The following is a 17,691-nucleotide window of genomic DNA, read 5'->3' on the forward strand; positions in this document are numbered from 1 at the left end:
TATGGGACATTTCTTAAGGATGACTCACGCTACGGGCCGGGGCCGGGTCGGAGTTTCCGGCGCTTCGTTTTCTACGGAAAGCACCACGTGATCACCGATCAGCCGTCATAGAAAATGACGTGACGGACGCATGGGCTCGGCCCCGGCCCGGACTAGCGTGAGTCATCCTTTAGTTCCCTCCAAATTTCTTATTAACTTGATCAGTCTGTCAATAAAATTATGGTTGGAGCAACTAGCCCTTAAGGGGCCCACTGACTGTCAGTCCGCCGGACGATATCGGCCTGTCAGTTGTTCGGAACTGTCAAATTTTTGTTCTAACTGACAGGCCGATATCGTCCGGCGGACTGATAGTCAGTGGGCCCCTTTAGGCCGGTTGTAGACGTACGGTGTTTTCGTCTGAAAACGGATCGTGTTACGCGTCTACGGTTTTGTATGTGGCTACTGACAGCTACACGCTACACCCAAACACGCTACCACAGATTTAATATATACGCTAGATGACGGAAATATCACGATTTGTATTGAAACCAAGCGTGCCGACTTTTTCATACAAAATTTACGCCTAATATAATTTTAAAATTACTTACCTGTGATAGGAAATACTGCCTTTGGGTGGTCGCAATTTATGGGCTGTTGCAGTTAATTATCACGCAACGAAGCATTTTTTAAGTTTTCACGGACGTCCGGCTGCAACAACTGACGCGCGTGGACTGTCAAGAGCGACGGTCAACCTCGACGCTCGGTCGGGTTTCGGACACGCGAAGTAGATGCATTTGCGTCATCTATGGTATATTTATATCTGCACATACTAAATCATAGAGTAACTTATACATACTATGCCTTAAACAGTTTTTTGACCAGTTTTCACTATGATACTCGTATTGATGAATCAATGCGGTTTGTTTACAGGTGAGGTGAAATTTCGTTATCTGCCTCTTTATCGATCGAATATGCAAGAGTGATAGAGAGGCAGAAACCGAACTTTCGATTTACGTGTTTCGCGGCAGGCCCTGTGATTGTGCTAGTGACGCCGTCTACGCAGAGTTTTGCGTAATATTCCCTATTAGCTGTTGCCCGCGACTTCGTCTGCGGTGGACTTAGTAACAGCAGCTAAAGTAAGTATAGCGCCTGGAAAAATTCTCATAGTAATCATTCAATTTGAGCATATTATGCACACAAATTAGCAGGCACTTCATTAATTATCTCAATTCTACCCCGCTTTTTACTTTCTTAAGGGATTATTTTCGGGATAAAAACTATCCTATGTCCTTTTTAGGGTCTCAATATCTCTATGCCAAATTTCATCTAAAGCGATTCAGCGGTTTAAGCGTGAAGAGGGAACACACAAACAGAAAGACAGACAGACAGACAGACTTTCGCATTTATAATATTAGTATGGATTGTCCGGCGCAAAACAACGAACGTCTACAACCGGCCTTAGGGGTGTAAAGTCTATAAGTGTAAGGGCGTCCGCTAGATGGCACGGTTGCACGGAGCGAGTGAGCGGGTTAATGAAAAATAGTATGAGCGTTGCTAACTCGCGCGGACGCGTGCGATGGATTTTACCTATTACAATAAGGCCTAACGCGTATGAATTCGCCGCTAGGGGCGCTAGTGTAGATGGTGGTCTTCGCAAAGTTCGAAATGTCAAATGTCACTTGTCACTTCAATGATTGACAGCTGTTCTTTAGTGTTTTGGACCACCATCAACAGAGGCGCCAACTGGTGAGCAAAAAACGATAGCCCTCATTACGCCTGCTTTGAGTAGCGCTACCTATCAAAAACGATTTGCGGAAAATGCCCAGGATATGGATGGTATAGAAAGGATGTCAATCTCTTATGGCAGAATTGTTTCAAAAGTGACCAGCTTTCAGCTGTAAATAATAGTTCCTAATCTCTCCGGTGGCGCTAGGTATATAGGTTCTGAGACCAAAGAGTACTGTAATATATAGGAGACTCAATGACATGAACCATAGACGTATAATGTAGAGATGAAATGGGGGAGGGGCAGCAAATAACGCGACCAAATTACGTAGCATGTTTCTGGTATGTTGTCAGGAATGTTAAAACGTGTTTTTAATTTTGTCGCATTGCGTATGTTTTGAACCTCACGGTCGCACGGGTGCACATCTATATAAAATACTAGGTGTATGGTCCAGGTACTTCAGTGTACGGTGGCGCCGCCTATTTACTGTTTTTTGATGGACACATTTCATAATATTTATCAGTACGGTTTTTACTCACTATTATTTTTAGTCGCTTTTGGCGACATGTTTCGGATTCTTTGGGAATCCATCCTCAGGCACGAGTGCACGACGTACAACCGCCGCGGACACTCGTGCCTGAGGATGGATTCCCAAAGAATCCGAAACATGTCGCCAAAAGCGACTAAAAATAATAGTGAGTAAAAACCGTACTGATAAATATTTTGAAATATGTCTCACGATAGTTTAAGTGCGACACATTTCATATATAGAGATTCACATCCTTTCTATACCATCCATAGCTAACACCGCTTCGAGGAAACTTCGGGAGCTATAGCAATCAAAACTAATACTTATCGTAGCTGATCAAAAAACTTCGCACGGAAACTACCTATACTTAGAGTTCAAACTGTTACAAAGCTGCAGCTGCGCGTTTGAGAAACTGTGGTATTAAAGTTGTTACACTATCGAATTAATGGGAAAGCTTTGATGAAAACGCTCCTGTCCGGGAAAATACCGTTGGATTAATTGAATATTTTAACACGTTCGGATACCCCCCTACTTATAATATTATTTCCGTCATTGCTGACGCCATGATTGACTTTAAAATAAGAATAATGTCTGATGACGTTTTGTATCAAATAAACGTTCTATTCTACAATACAATACAATACGAATGAATTTATTTCATTACTTTTAGGGTTCCGTACCTCAAAAGGAAAAACGGAACCCTTATAGGATCACTCGTGCGTCTGTCTGTCTGTCCGTCTGTCACAGCCTATTTTCTCCGAAACTACTGGACCAATTAAGTTGAAATTTGGTATACATATGTAAGTTTCTGACCCAAAGACGAACATGTAACGCAAACAAATGAATTTTAAACATGAGGGCCACTTTTGGGGGGTAAATGAGAAAATAAAAAATAAAGTTTTTCAAACTATATCGTGTTATATATCAAATGAAAGAGCTAATTGTGAAAATCTCATATTATTCAAAAAAATAGGCAAAAAATGACCATCCCCCCCCTTTATCTCTGAAACTACTGGGTCTACAATTTTGAAAAAAATTAACAAAATAGATCTTTACCTATAGATTACAGGAAAACCTATTAGAAATTGCAGGTAGGCGTGAGTCGGACTTAATTACTTAGTTTTTGATCCGAACCCTACAGGTTTTTAAAAGACATTTCACTCACGTTTCACATAAAAAATACATTGTTTAAATTGTGTAATATACGGAACCCTTGGAAAGCGAGTCCGACTCGCACTTGGCCGGTTTTTACAGCTGTTCTTAGTTATAGTATAAGGGTTAGGTAGGTAATTAGTCCATCTAAGTATAAAGAGTAAGTATTAGGTAAGTATTTATCTATACAATTTATTGGTGTAATGAAAAAGGTGCGGGTACAGCTTGCTGGATTTAAACCCGCCCTTGGTCAGCTAATTGGAAAGGTATTAAGAATATATTAGAAACTATGCAATTTGCATAAACAAAAGAACATTAGTAGGTAACAATTCTATTCAGTAGATTTGATTTTTTTCTAAGACTTGTATGCATTACAAAGCGGCGAACTCAAATTTGGCTTTCCATCAGAGAGGGAATACGCCTTATTTTCAGAAGGAATCGTTCCATCAGAGAGGTGTCCTTAGATGGAGCATAAGCACCCTTCTTTGTGGAAAGCCACAAATGTGCTCAACATGCCCCGCTCTACCCTATGCATTTAAAACCAACTCCGACGCACTAAAAATAAACATTATTCACGTAAATCGTCGACTATCCATCCGGATATAATTTAATTGGAAGTTTCCAGGAACCAGCCTACTATAACTTTCCTTTGACCATAGATCATTTTGCTACTAGACTAAGAGAGAGAGGCCTATACACGGTGGCTAAAAAATAAGTGAATTCCCGTTGCCAGGGAGGTTTTGGGATTATACTAAGCAACTTTTACTATGGGACCAAGGACTAAATCGCGAAAAAATATTTGGCTGGTCCATCTATGGGAGTGTAAAAAAAATTACCCTCCCGTTGGGTACGGAACCCTAACTAGTGCCTACGCTAATTTTGATTAGTTGCCAAGCGGACCCAAGGCTCCCTTGAGCGGTAGCAAAATGCCGGGACAACGCGAGGAAGATGAGATATAATAATTGTTGGAGCACAATTACTCAGTGGGGAACAAAGTCACAGTAATAGTATTATCATACAGAACGGCCACGCATCGCCCCGCCCCGACTCGAATTACCTCGCCCCGCGACAGCAGATTGACGGCCATTTGCCGGCCGCTGAGTACTATTTTTAAGCAACTTACACTATGACTCATGACGCGTGTACAGACGTGCCGTTCACACATAGAAACGCAAGTGATTTTTGATGTATAGCGTGTCCGCCCTGTGACAAAGTACGCACAATTTACCGGACGGGTATATTTAGAATTATTTTTTTTCAAAGCATAGTAAGTCTGGCTAACCTATTAACGCCGTCGAAATCTCCTCCGATGCCGACATAGTCTGCCCCGATGATGCGCTTGATGTAGTGGAAGTGCTCTGTGAACAAAAGAACGCGTCAAAAAAGTGCCTGACTCTCTTTGATGGAGAAAGATAGTCTTATTGCGATTCATATAAGAGAAAACAGAAAATAGTGCCATGCTTTATCCTTATCACCGACCGGGTGGTATTATAGGTAGGAGGCGATGGCGAAATACCGAAATTTATAAGAGTGGAAGAGAAAAAATCATATGCTGCCCAAATTTTATTTGAATATTCTTTCTCTTACCCCCGGTCGCTCGGAGGCGCGTCTTGTACTTGTATATACTATGTCTATGGGAGTATCAAAAACATTCAGGAGGAAAAGGGACCGTACGTTTTCTGTTGAAATATTTTTTGCAGTTTTTTATGTTGCAGGTACGATAGCATAAACAAAAACGGGACGCAAGATTTTAGACGCCACCCTGTGTGCGTGAAGGCGGGATTACACCAGTGTGCGGCACTGTGCGGCACAAGTAATTTTTCACCTCAGGAGTGAGGAAAGTGCGACTTTCCTCACTCCAGGGAGTGAAACAAAGTAGCTTTTTAGGGTTCCGTACCCAAAGGGTAAAAACGAGACCCTATTACTAAGACTCCGCTGTTCGTCTGTCCGTCCGTCTGTCTGTCACCAGGCTGTACCTCATGAACCGTGATAGACAGACAGCTAGACAGTTGAAATTTTCACAGATGATGTATTTCTGTTGCCGCTATAACAACAAATACTAAAAAGTACGGAACTCTCGGTGCGCGAGTCCGACACGCACTTGGCCGGTTTTTAAATTAGTGAAGGCCATGAACTGCCACTTCATAGGTTCTTCTATTTCAAATTCGTTTTTTTTTCCTTGTATTATTCTGTGTAATTCGAAATACATTTTAACCTTTAATATGTTCTCACTACTGAGGTGAAAAATTATATGTGCAACACAAGAGCAAAGTTATTTTACATCTCGTGTTTTTGAGTCCCTCTCTATGCTCAAGATTCTAACTTAAATTTGTAGAATCTTTCGCTTACTCGGGACTCAAAATCAACACTCGCAAGAAAAACTAACTTTCCTCTCTTGTTGCACAAATAACTATTGTACTGAATTTGCTTGTGCCGCAGACAGTGACGCTCACTGGTGGAATCCCGCCTTTCGAACGCTTTTGTAAATCAAGCGGTCAGCGGTCAGCAGAACGCGGAACTCCAAACTGTGTGCGCGGGCTCTAAACTGTTTCTAAAACAATACAAACTGGATTACATTCCATTGCAACTGAGTTTTGCAAACTTTCATGCATATGCATTATGCATTTCAGCTGCATTCGACGAAGTTGATCTTCACTAACTTATGTAACAGACAACAAAACATACAGGTCAATTCGAACGTAAACTGACATCAAAATTATATTTGAAACATGTTATTTGGTTATCGTGCGTCTCGCCCGCACCAACACATGTACGGACAAGTATGACCGAAATGTCCGAAATGCATTACAACTGAATGTCTGTTAGATGTCGGTCTGATATTAGTGTACGTCCGAATTGTCCTGTCTGTCTCTGTATGGGCTACATGCATGAAATCGTTTTATAAAGCTTGTTCAATAAACACGTTCAACAACACGGAATTAACTAACTAAATAACATTATTCAAATAACATTCTGATATCAGTGTACGTTCGAAACGGCCTGAAAGTCACAGTGTATTACTGTGTGTAGTTTTGCTGGTGGATGTGTTTTTTTTTTTATGTAATAGGAAGCAAACGAGCAGACGAGCCGCCTGGTGGGAAGCAGTCATCGCCGCCCATGGACGTAAGCAACACCAGAGGAGCCACTTATGCGTTGCCCACTTTTGAGAACCCTAAATACCTGTTTCTTGAAGAACCCCATGTCATAGCGCAAGGGAAGGTAGCTCAGAGTAGAAGGTACCTCAGAAGGTAGCTCATTCCACAACTTGCACGTCCTGGGCAAAAACGAACTGTTTAACTGTGATTTTACGACATTTTACTTTCAGGAAGTTGTTAGACTATGGCATAGCAGGGCATAAAAATAGGCTGCTAAATAATATAATTTTAAGTTAATTGGGGCATTTTCTCCGAAAAAGGACCTTATTGTCGATTACGCTTACGCCGCACAGCGTCGCGCGGCATTTTATTTATATCGGAGCATCGTTTATAATGGCGTAAGCGCCATCGACAAGCTCCCTTTTTATAGAAAATACCACAATTTACGGTTTAACTCACGTATTATTAGTCACTCGCGCGACATATTCCGGAAAGCCTATATAGGTCTCCGTTTTCAAGCACTAAGGCATGGAGACTATATAAAGGAGCCAAATCTCTATATATGAAAAGTGTCCATCAAAGAACAGTAATTAGGCGGCGCCACCATACACCGAAATACTACCAAAAACAACCTACGTAATTTGGTCGGGTTATTTGTTGCCTTAAATGGTTCATGTTATACTCATGTCCCAGAGCCTAACTAGCGCCACCGGAGAGATTAGGAACCTTTATTTAAAGCTGAAAGCGGTCACTTTTACAACAATTCTGCCATAAGAGATTGCGATCCTTTCTATACCATCCATACACTAAGGCCAACTTGCACCATTCGACTAACCAGTACAATTTGACACTGGTTAGTGGGATTGCATGTGGGCCTGAAAGTGTATGAGTAGCGTTCACGGTAGACGCGGTGACTTAAAATACTTGAGTTAAACCATAAAATTTGCTTAATATCAGTATCAGGCGAATTCTAATTTTAATTAAAGGATATGAATATGGATGGTACAGAAAGGATGTCAATCTCTATATATGAAAAGTGTCCATCAAAAAACAGTATGGCGGCGCCACCGTACATTGAAGTACCTAGACCATACACCTAGTACTTTATATAGATGTGCATCTGTGCGACCGTGAGGGACAGAACATGCGCAATGCGACAAAATTATAAACACGTTTTAACATTCCTGACCAGAAACAACCTACGTAATTTGGCCGGGTTATTTTCTGCCCTTCCCCCATTTCATCTCTACATTATTATACCTCTATGGTTCATGTCATAGTCTCCTATATATTACAATACTCTTTGGTCTCGGAGCCTACCTAGCGCCACCGGAGAGATTAGGAACTAATTTTTACAGCTGAAAGCTGGTCACTTTTGAAACAATTCTGCCATAAGATTGATATCCTTTCTATACCATTTTAGTTGCAAAAATGTAAAATTGATAGATTTAGTCGTTGAAATTGTACACCTTTTGATACGTAATAGAAATAACAAGTAGTGGTTTCTATTAGCACGTCTTCTCAACTTGCCGTTTTACAGATCAATTTTTTGAAAACAGAGTCACTAAATTATTAATGATTTTTTTTCTGATGGACGTTTGGGTTAACACGCGTAAAGCACTGATTTTGTCGCTCTTATTCGTAAATTTGTATGACACTTATCCTGTACTCCACCTTTTACAGATTACATTTTTATTATTATGACTTTGAAGTAGTGTAAATGAAAGTTAGACGAAATGAATTTTCTCCAGAAATTACTTCAAAACAAGTGACAATTTCTCTGAAAATCTACTTAATTTCAACGTAATTTTGATATGAAATAAAACTATGAAAACTGATTATATCGCGTATATTGAATTTATAATACATCCCGACGTTTCGCACTCTTTACAGCGTTCGTGGTCAACGGGTGACTGAGGAAAAATTACAAAGTGCAAAAATACCCACATACTAAAATAATGAACAATCATAGACTACAAACTTTAAGGCTGGTTGTACATGCAAAATCGGTTCATAAGGCTAGTTATACACTATAATTATTTTTCAAGTAAAGATATATATATATATACGCGATAAAAACTACGCCGGCTCCAACCCTACACCACGGACCCGAGATTTAATTCCCTCCTAAATTGTAGGAGGGTATCCCAATATGGGACCGGCAACAAACTCGGCGGGACACATCTTTCCAAAACATCAGAATGTCCAGCATCATCCAACACTAAGGTCTCACAGTCTATGTCTCGCTTGCTCCTTTATCAGATGGACTACAGGATCCCAAGCTGGTGGTAGAGAAAAGCCATCTTCCCTATTAAAGTTTGGATATTTCTTAATCTCAATGGCCTCGCGCAGCATTCTGGGTATGTAACGTTTCGTCTGCCGACGAAACGGAGCATTTCCACTCGGGTGAAGGAACACATAGCTGATGTCAAGCACCGTCGACCTAGGTCTGCTGTCTGTGAGCATGTCATGGATAAAGCCAATCACTCAATCAAGTTTGATAAGCCTTTTGCACTTTGTAATTTTTCCTCAGTCACCCGTTGACCACGAACGCTGTAAAGAGTTCGAAACGTCGGGATGTATTATAAATTCAATATACGCGATATAATCCGTTTTCATAGTTTTATTTCATGAGTAACTATCGCGGTAACCGAAAACAGTAATTTTGATACTTAAACAATTTATAACATTTGCTGAACTTATTCTTATACCAATTTAATCACTTTGAATTCAATTCAATTCAGTCAATTTGTATCATTTACCACCATAATTTTTTGATGAATTTTTAAAAACTGCCCCTTCTCTTCATATATTACCGGCGACACACGCTCGCGACCTCATTATTAAAAGCCAAAATGAGAAGACGTGATAATAGAAACCAATACTTGTTATTTATATATTACGTAACAAAATGTGTATAATTTCAACGACTACATCTATCAATTTTACATTTTTGCTCCAAAATCGTTACCAGGCTCTTAAGAACATTGTGTAAAAATCCCTAATCTGAACGGCAACTGGAAGTGGAAACTTACATGAGAATATTCTCATGAACCAGAAATTTTCGGTAATTTTGATAATGTTCTGCGATTTGCGCATTGGTAATCCTGGATCTTAATAACAAAGGTAAGTTAAAGTAGGGTAGGGTAGGAAACAATGGCTCGGGGAAAAAAGCCGAGTACAGTGGCTCACTCAACCTAATTCCAAAATGATAGAAGCGATATTGGGGCGACTGAGCCACTGTTCAAGATGAGCCACTGTTTCCTACCCTATCCTACACTATAATGGCCAATTTAGCTATTTACTCCTGTGTATTGCGTAAATTCCAAAACAAGTTTCACGAAGACTTTACCGCAAATCAGAACTAATATTCAATAGCAAGGTCTCCAACTTCAACTATTCCACGAATTCAAAGATTCGGATTGTTCAAGCCACCTATTCTTGCGAAACAGTCCCTTGTGTAACCTATTTAAGGCTTATAATCCTTTGGATTTGAAGGATATTTAGGCAAATTCCGAGGCATTTAGCTGAGAATTTCGAAGGGGGGGGGGGGAGGGGTTCTCAGAACCCTTTGTCTGCCAAAGACGTCAACTGACGCGCGTGGCTGCAGCCCTATATCATATCAACCTTCGTGCACTTCGAAAAGGTTCATGTCACGATGACTTGCCGTACACGATAGGGCGCGGCTTTAGGGGCATACCCCCTTATTCATAAACGTCTACTAAAGTTGACAAGCCGCTTAGAATCGTTTGTCCCTTTCCATCATACCAATACGTCGGAAAGGGAGAAACGTTTATTAGCGGCTTGTCAACTTTAGTAGACGTTTATGAATATAAAATTAAAAAAAAAACATTTTTTTTTATTGTAGGTACACAAAAATATTTTTAGGGTTGTTAAGATTAACTTAAATTAAACACAGTTGACAAAATGTACCTGGCATAGAAAAATACAGTCAGGTTACTCTGGTTCCTACACTAAATAGGCTTAGCCTGTCTCGTAGGTAACCCAGACTCGAATGAGTTTATACAATTAATTAACATAATTTAAAGCCTATAAGAAGAGGAGATAGAAAACAGAATTAATATCACATTTTTTTTATATGGGGGTTAAAGTTGATCCCTATAAGACAGGTTTACCTATATAGTTTAGGGCTCAGGACACTATTCCTAGGCTGTCTAACAATAGAATACTCATAAAAGTACTATTGTAGAGTAGTTTACTCCGAGAGGGATGGAGCGTGCGGGGTGAAGGCGAAAGCAAAGACGATTTACGATGTAGAAGTCTATTCCAGTCGGCACTAGTTACACTTACACTAATCTACACTAACTATACTACTAAACTAACTGCCTAAGGCCGAGCGGCGTCCTAAAGGACAGCAGTCGAGCGCCTAGGTAATGTGAACTTGTGAAGAAATTTACTGGGTTAACTATGTGAGTCAAGAAGGCCGGTTAGGTCCTAGATGGTACGCTACCGTTCGCTTATTTGCCCCTTAACTATATCTCAACATTTACAAAAATCACTTCATCGGGTTGTGGTGGTACAATGAGGATCGTCTAGCTTAATTGATTTGTGATCGAGTGCCTTAGAGAAAATTACCTTCCTTTCTTGTCTTAATAGGAAACAAAACCAACACTGCAGTTAGGGGACATTTCGGTCTCCGGGTCAGTCGTTACTAAGGTCAATATATTAACTGGAGTGAGTACTTTGTTCGGCGGACAATGCAGACTCATCACTCACTCTACCTGATTTCTCCGAGATTTTGACGTAACGAATTTAGTTCAATGCGATATAGTTCTAAATAGTTAACTATCCTGGTATAAATAAGGACCGATTTACTTTCTAGCGCGACCGATCAGGTTAGAATATGTGATTGAGTTGATACATGTATGAGGCTCTTAGCCCATCGTGTACGACCGATATCGTTCTGGTACAGGGACGCCCTACGCCGATCCACGGCCCTTAAACATTGTTATTGGGGGCAATTGACCTCCTTATCGCTGCGAAGCGTTACGTATTCCCATTGTCCAAAGGACCGGTACTTAATAAATTGGGTTCTAGACCCTCCCCCAGTAACCATGGTTCTATATTTATATATATATATGTATTCAGATAAAGAGTTTTGGTTTGGCCAAACCAAGGTCGGAGGTCAATTGTAAGACATGACGTGTTTTGGGTACCAAGTTATCGCCGCCGCCACGCCGCTCGGACTAAGTACTTCAGTTTCGCCTTTTAGCGGTCAAATTTAATTTAAATTTAAATAATTGCCTCAATATCCCGTACTCTGCGTCACCACCCAAGTTTCTCTTAAGTACTTAGTATCTGTTACCTATCTGCCCAGTGAATACCTACTCAAGCTCCCGGCTGCTCAACTCCCACTCTGGATCTCGCCTCTGCACTCGTTGATTTAATCAGCATGACGAATAGTACTGCTGTAGCCTAGTGCCAGTACTCATATGGCTTGAAACTTAATAGAGTATCTTGGGCCTAACTCAATTGTCATGTAGCATTAAGTAGGTCAACTACCATTGGCTGTGTCGCCTCTGGCTCACTGCATCCTCAGACCTAAGTCGGAGAGGGCTCTAATTCCCTTCCATGACAATTCAGTTGTTTGGCTTTAGTTTAGTCCCCTTTACTCATCTAAATTTAGGTAGTAAGGAGTAGTGTATCTAGTAGTGACCAAGTGAAGTAAGTATCGTGACAGAGTTGTATGAGAGCGGGATTTTTAGTACTGGAGATTCGATCAGGCTCATCTCATGAGTTCAGGATAGTATCCGTGGACTGGCTATAATTATACTTAAACGAAGTCTGAGTCTAGCGAATCTCCATTATTAAATACCCGGGGACGGGTCTTAATCTTAGTAATAAAAGAAGGTAGTATCAGTTTAATTATTTTATTTCCAAAATTTTTTTAAACTTTTATCTACCCAGACACTTGGGTAATCTAGACTAACACAAACGAAACTGGTTGATTATTTAGACCGCGAATGAATGCAGTGGCATTCATCCGTAGGCCGGACATTCCATTCCTAGCGCCATTCTAATCAAGGGGAAAACGAAATGTCCAAATGAAAAACCCCTTCGGCATCAATCAATATAATATATGTATATACGTGTATATATGTACATCATCGTTATACTAGTGCATGCTTGCAATTTTCTACTCAAAAGAATATTTATTTAATCATTGGTATCACCGAGGTTGAGACACACTGACTTATCATACATTATTCTAGAAAAGCATCTTATCTACAGCGCGTCTAGGTAGTTTCACAGTCAGACCTCAAAGTGGTCCCATTACATTTAAATCTCGCCCATCTCAATATCTACCCGCGAAGAATCCCCCCCGGCCCTGGGACCTCTAACGACTCCCCCGCGACGACAGCAGACTCCCTTATTCCAGATCTCCCGACATAATGCCGCTAGTAAAATGGTAAGTATGATCACCCCCACGACAGCGACTCCAATTTCTATTTGGTTCCACTGCCGGATCCCTTGTTTCTGCCCCGTGGGATAAATGTTGTAAGCTATCAGATAGGTATCCATTTTACCCAATCCGCAGCAAATTGTGAAGCTTTAGCTCTCGATTCTATTACCAAAGCTGTGAAACAACCTGTGACTTACTATGCATAAAGTTAGAAATACTTTACCCGGACTCCCGTAGCCCCACTTATTCTCTTAGAATTAGCTCCTCGAAGCCTCTCGAGTCGCATAAACTCCCACCTCAGTGGATCACAAACACTTCTATTTATTTACACTAGTAATGGCACTCCACTCTCCCGCGATGTAAACTTAGCCCACCAATCACTCAGGCTCTCTCTCTGAACGTGACTCGAACCTTTCGCCGGACTTGCTCGACTCGCGCCCAAATTCAGACTGACTTCCAAATCCCGTTCCCTGCTTTGCCTCCCGTTTCAAGAGACTCCTCCCCCTGGAAAGAGAGATGGTATCCCCAAATAAATCTGTCCGGGCTTCATTTTTCGGCCCATGCGTTCACATGCTCGTGATTGGAGGATGACCATTCGATCATCTTAGATCCCGCCCTCCCCAATTCTCAGTAAATGTACCTTTTTTTTCCGCCACAGTTTTTTTTCACAATTTCGCTTCCGTCAACATCTGTTATCAATTCGCATTGACTGGCTATTCCAAAGAATCAATTGTACAACTAAATTTATGTCTTCCCGTCTTTGCCTAATTGCCTTAGCGTCGTGTTGCACCCATTGTTTCTTTCCTCTTAATTCTTTGGGCGTAGTTATTTTAGTGTCAATAAATCGTGAATTGTTTTTGTTTAACTTAATGGCTATAGATTGGGTTTTTGTCTAATTTTCGAACAATTCTGACTAAAATTTACCAACACCCTAACCCTTGTCACGCTTTCTAAAATTTATGACAATACGTTATTGGAAACCATTTCGAGTATAATAAATGGACAGATAAATCCATGTCAACCATCTCACACTCCCCCAAATATATTCTTAAACACCTACCAAGTCGTTTAAGGATATATTTCTCCTTCTACTGTTTCTGTTGACATCGAACCCTTATTCCATTCAAATTCCCACACTAATCCAAATTTTCACACGTCTATCTCAAGTTTCCCACGCCTATCCATTATGTCTCAAGGACGGCAATAAAACCTATCCAACTCAGGTCTCCTTTTTGTTCATACACTCTCAACTCCCCGTGTTTATGACGGTGGTCAACATTCTTTACTTCCCTTTGTTCGCCCTAACCCCTAATAAACCCTATTCTGTTAAGCGTTCCCATAATAGCGGAACAGGTGGATTGCATTGAAATTGCCCTTGACACTGTCAGTATGGGGGTCAATCAGGGTGTATACGTTATTGTACGGAACTGCCCCTATTACGTAAGGTCCCTCATACAGACGCATGAATTTCTTCGTTATTTTTTTGTCGGCGTCGGACTTTGCAAAAGTCTTAAGTTTCACCCGGTCTCCGATTTCGAATTGTACTAGCTTATGGTTCATGTTATAATGAAGTTCTCTACTCTGCGCCGCCTTAACTATGTTCTGTCGCGCCTGTATCCGAATCTGCTCTAACACGTCTCCCTGTAGATTTACCCCCTTCGCTATGGTTTTATCAAAATCGGTCGATAGTAGGGTCCTTGTCCCCCATACTATCTCATTTGGCGAGTACCCTGTCGTAGTATGTGTTACCTGATTGTAGCAATCTTCTATCTCCGGTAATATATCTACCCAAGAACGGTGCGATTTATTGCAATATGTTCTAAATAACCTCCCTAATTCCTTATTAACTCTCTCTGTTGAATTCGGTCGCGGATTTCTAACAGATGTGTGTGTTAATTCGATACCTAATTGGCGAACGCCGTATTCAAAGATTTTTGATGTAAAGTTAGCGCCTCTATCCGAGCATAGTGCCCTAACCTTGACCTGGTTGCAGAATTTTTTTACGCATGTTAGTGTAGACTTCCCGCTCGCCTGTCGTAGTGGATATAGCCTGATCAGTTTACTATAAGCGTCCTGTATTACAAATATGTATTTGAACCCGAAACGACCTGCCGGCAAGGGCCCATAGATGTCACAAAAGACCCGTTCTCCTATCTCGGTAGCTATTACAGTTTTGATCGGTCCCGTGTGTGCCTCTAACGCGTGCTTAGACTCCTGGCAAGCTTCGCAAGCTCTCACAACCCGTCCTATTATGCGCGTCATATTTGAGAAATAGTAACGACGCTTCATTAACGCATTGACCTTGTAACGTCCAAAATGACCTATTTCTTCATGTATGCTAACAATCAAATCCCTCTGCAAGACCTCAGGAACATATAACCTTAATGTGTCCTTGTGTAAGTCTTTCCTATAGAGGACCCCTTCTTTTAACACATAGTATTTTGATTCAGGTGTGCCCGCTGTTTCCATACGCCTGGTTATTTCACTAGCTACCCTGTCACGGCCTTGAAGGCTGCCTATTTCCTTCCATCTGTCTTGTACCACCCGCCCTAATAGCACCTTGAATAAATTCATTTCGGGCCCTGTAGCCTTGCTAGTCAGTACATCGGTTGTCCCCTTTATGTGTCGAGATAACACATCGGCTACTGTGTTGGATTGCCCCTTTACGTGCTCAACCGTGTAGTCGAATCGCCCTATGTAGTGTACCCAACGTATCATCCGCGCGCTCAGTAATTTACATGTCTGTAGAAATATCAAACTCTTATGATCTGTTCTAATTACTAATCGTGCCCCCCTCAGGTATGTCTCGAACTTCGATAAGCTAAAAATGATAGCCCACAATTCCTGTTCCGTAACCGTCCATTTTTGTTCCGTTTCCGATAAAGCCTTACTACAGAAGCCTATTATCCTTTCCTCTCCCACATCGTCCAGTTGGTAAACATAACCAGAGACCCCTAAGTTACTGCTATCAGTCTGTAAGTAGTAAGTCTCCTTCGGGTTCGGATGTGCCAGGAGTATTGTGTCTACGAATAATTTCTTGACCCTCTCAAAGCAATCGTTTTTCTCTTGTGTCCATACCCATTTTGTATTTTGTTTTAATAAGTCGCAAAGTGGCCTAACCTCTTCGCTGTACCTCGAGATAAACTTCCTGAAATAGTTCACTAGCCCCAAGAACCCTCGTAATTGTTTGGTTGTTCGAGGTATGGGGAAGTCCAGTATGGATTCCACTCGTTCAGGATCCATACGCACCCCATTAGTATTCACTATGTGCCCCAATAGTTTTACTTCTACACATAAGAATCGACACTTTTCGAGTCTGCCAGTTAACCCCGCGCCTTCCAATCTACCTAGTACTTGGTCTAGATGTTCTAAATGTAGCCTTATGTCCCCTGTGGTGAATATGACGATATCGTCCAAATAGTTCACGCAGTACTCGCGTACCCCCTCTAATATAGAATCCATTGCCCTGGAGAATCCCGCCACAGATGTCTTTAATCCTTGCGGTAAAACGCGGTAAGTGTAAGTCCTCCCCATAAAAGAGAATCCCGTATATTTTCTCGAATCCTGATGTAAGGGTATTTGAAAATAAGCGTTATTTAAGTCAATCAAACTGATATAATTTACTCCATGAAAGGATTGCAAAATCTCTGAAGTGAGTGGCGGTGACCCCGCGTCACCTATCATTTTCTTGTTGAGTTCGCGCGCGTCTAACAAAAGTCTTATTGACCCATCTCGTTTCTTAGTGAACGTGAGTGGGCTACAATACGGGGTTGCCTCCTGCCTGATTACACCTAGCCTTTCTAATTCGTCTAACTCCTCTTTTACCTGTTCCCTATACGCCAATGGTACCGGGTAACTATATTTCACAAAAGGGGTGTCGTCCACCAACTCAATGACGTGTTCGTATTTGTTAGTCAGCCCTAAATTGTCCGTAAATACTTTACAATGCTTGTCTAGTACCGGCATTAAAAGTTCCCTTTGTTCATTACTTAAGGCTGAATCGCCCAGGTAGTACCCTTTATTTTTTTCACTGTCAGAATCATTATCCAATCCACTACGCCCTATCGGCCTAATATCTCGGCTGAGTACCGAATTAATAGTAGCCGCGTTCGCCTCTCCCCCTAACCTTTCAACCTTGCAATCTGTATTCAATCTGACACAAGACTTGACTCCCAAATGCTCGATAGTCAATGTCCGCTCGCTACCGCAGTTCACTACCCCCTTTACTCTTTGTAACCAATCGTACCCCAGGATCAATGATCTAGGTAACCGTCGCATAATTAGTACGGGTGCTTCTACTAAAGTACTTCCCAACTGAAACTCTATTAGTACTAGACGGTTCGTGCTCTCGCTTCGCGATCCAAATGCCCCGTGCACTTGTATTGCTGGAATAGCGATCGCAGGTAAATTCCCATTCTCCCTTTGAATAGAATCGTGCAACTCTCTAGTCATTCCGCTAACCTGACTCCCCGAATCAATAAGCGCATTTATATCCCTCCCGTACAAACACACACATATTTCCGGTAACCTAGGTAAAGAATAGTCAAACCCTAAGTTGTCCAATTCATCGGTTTCATGGAGCATCGTGTACATTCTCACTCCTCCCTTTGTGCAAAACCCACAAGCAAAGTCCATTTCATTACATTCTGCCACGTTGCTAAACTGGTCCTCCAATAAGACGCCTATGGCCCTAATTACTGACTGACTACTATAATTGTCAACGCTTGCACCGCCTTTCAACAATCGTTTTAGACCCCCTTCGCCTACTCCCAGACTCTGTCCTGGC

The 17,691-nt window shown here is 41.4% G+C and overlaps 1 protein-coding gene across 1 annotated transcript in view; it reads right to left on the reverse strand.

The window, feature by feature from the left end:
• Nucleotides 1–17,691, reverse strand: part of LOC134754487 (dipeptidase 1-like) — a 206,292-nt gene that overhangs the window by 7,893 nt on the left and 180,708 nt on the right. The window contains exon 10 of the mRNA XM_063690821.1: nt 4,669–4,744. Coding sequence (XP_063546891.1) covers nt 4,669–4,744 — 76 coding nt within the window. The remainder of the gene's footprint in view (nt 1–4,668; nt 4,745–17,691) is intronic.

Source organism: Cydia strobilella, chromosome Z (assembly GCF_947568885.1).
Source record: "Cydia strobilella chromosome Z, ilCydStro3.1, whole genome shotgun sequence".
Lineage (NCBI taxonomy): Eukaryota > Metazoa > Arthropoda > Insecta > Lepidoptera > Tortricidae > Cydia > Cydia strobilella.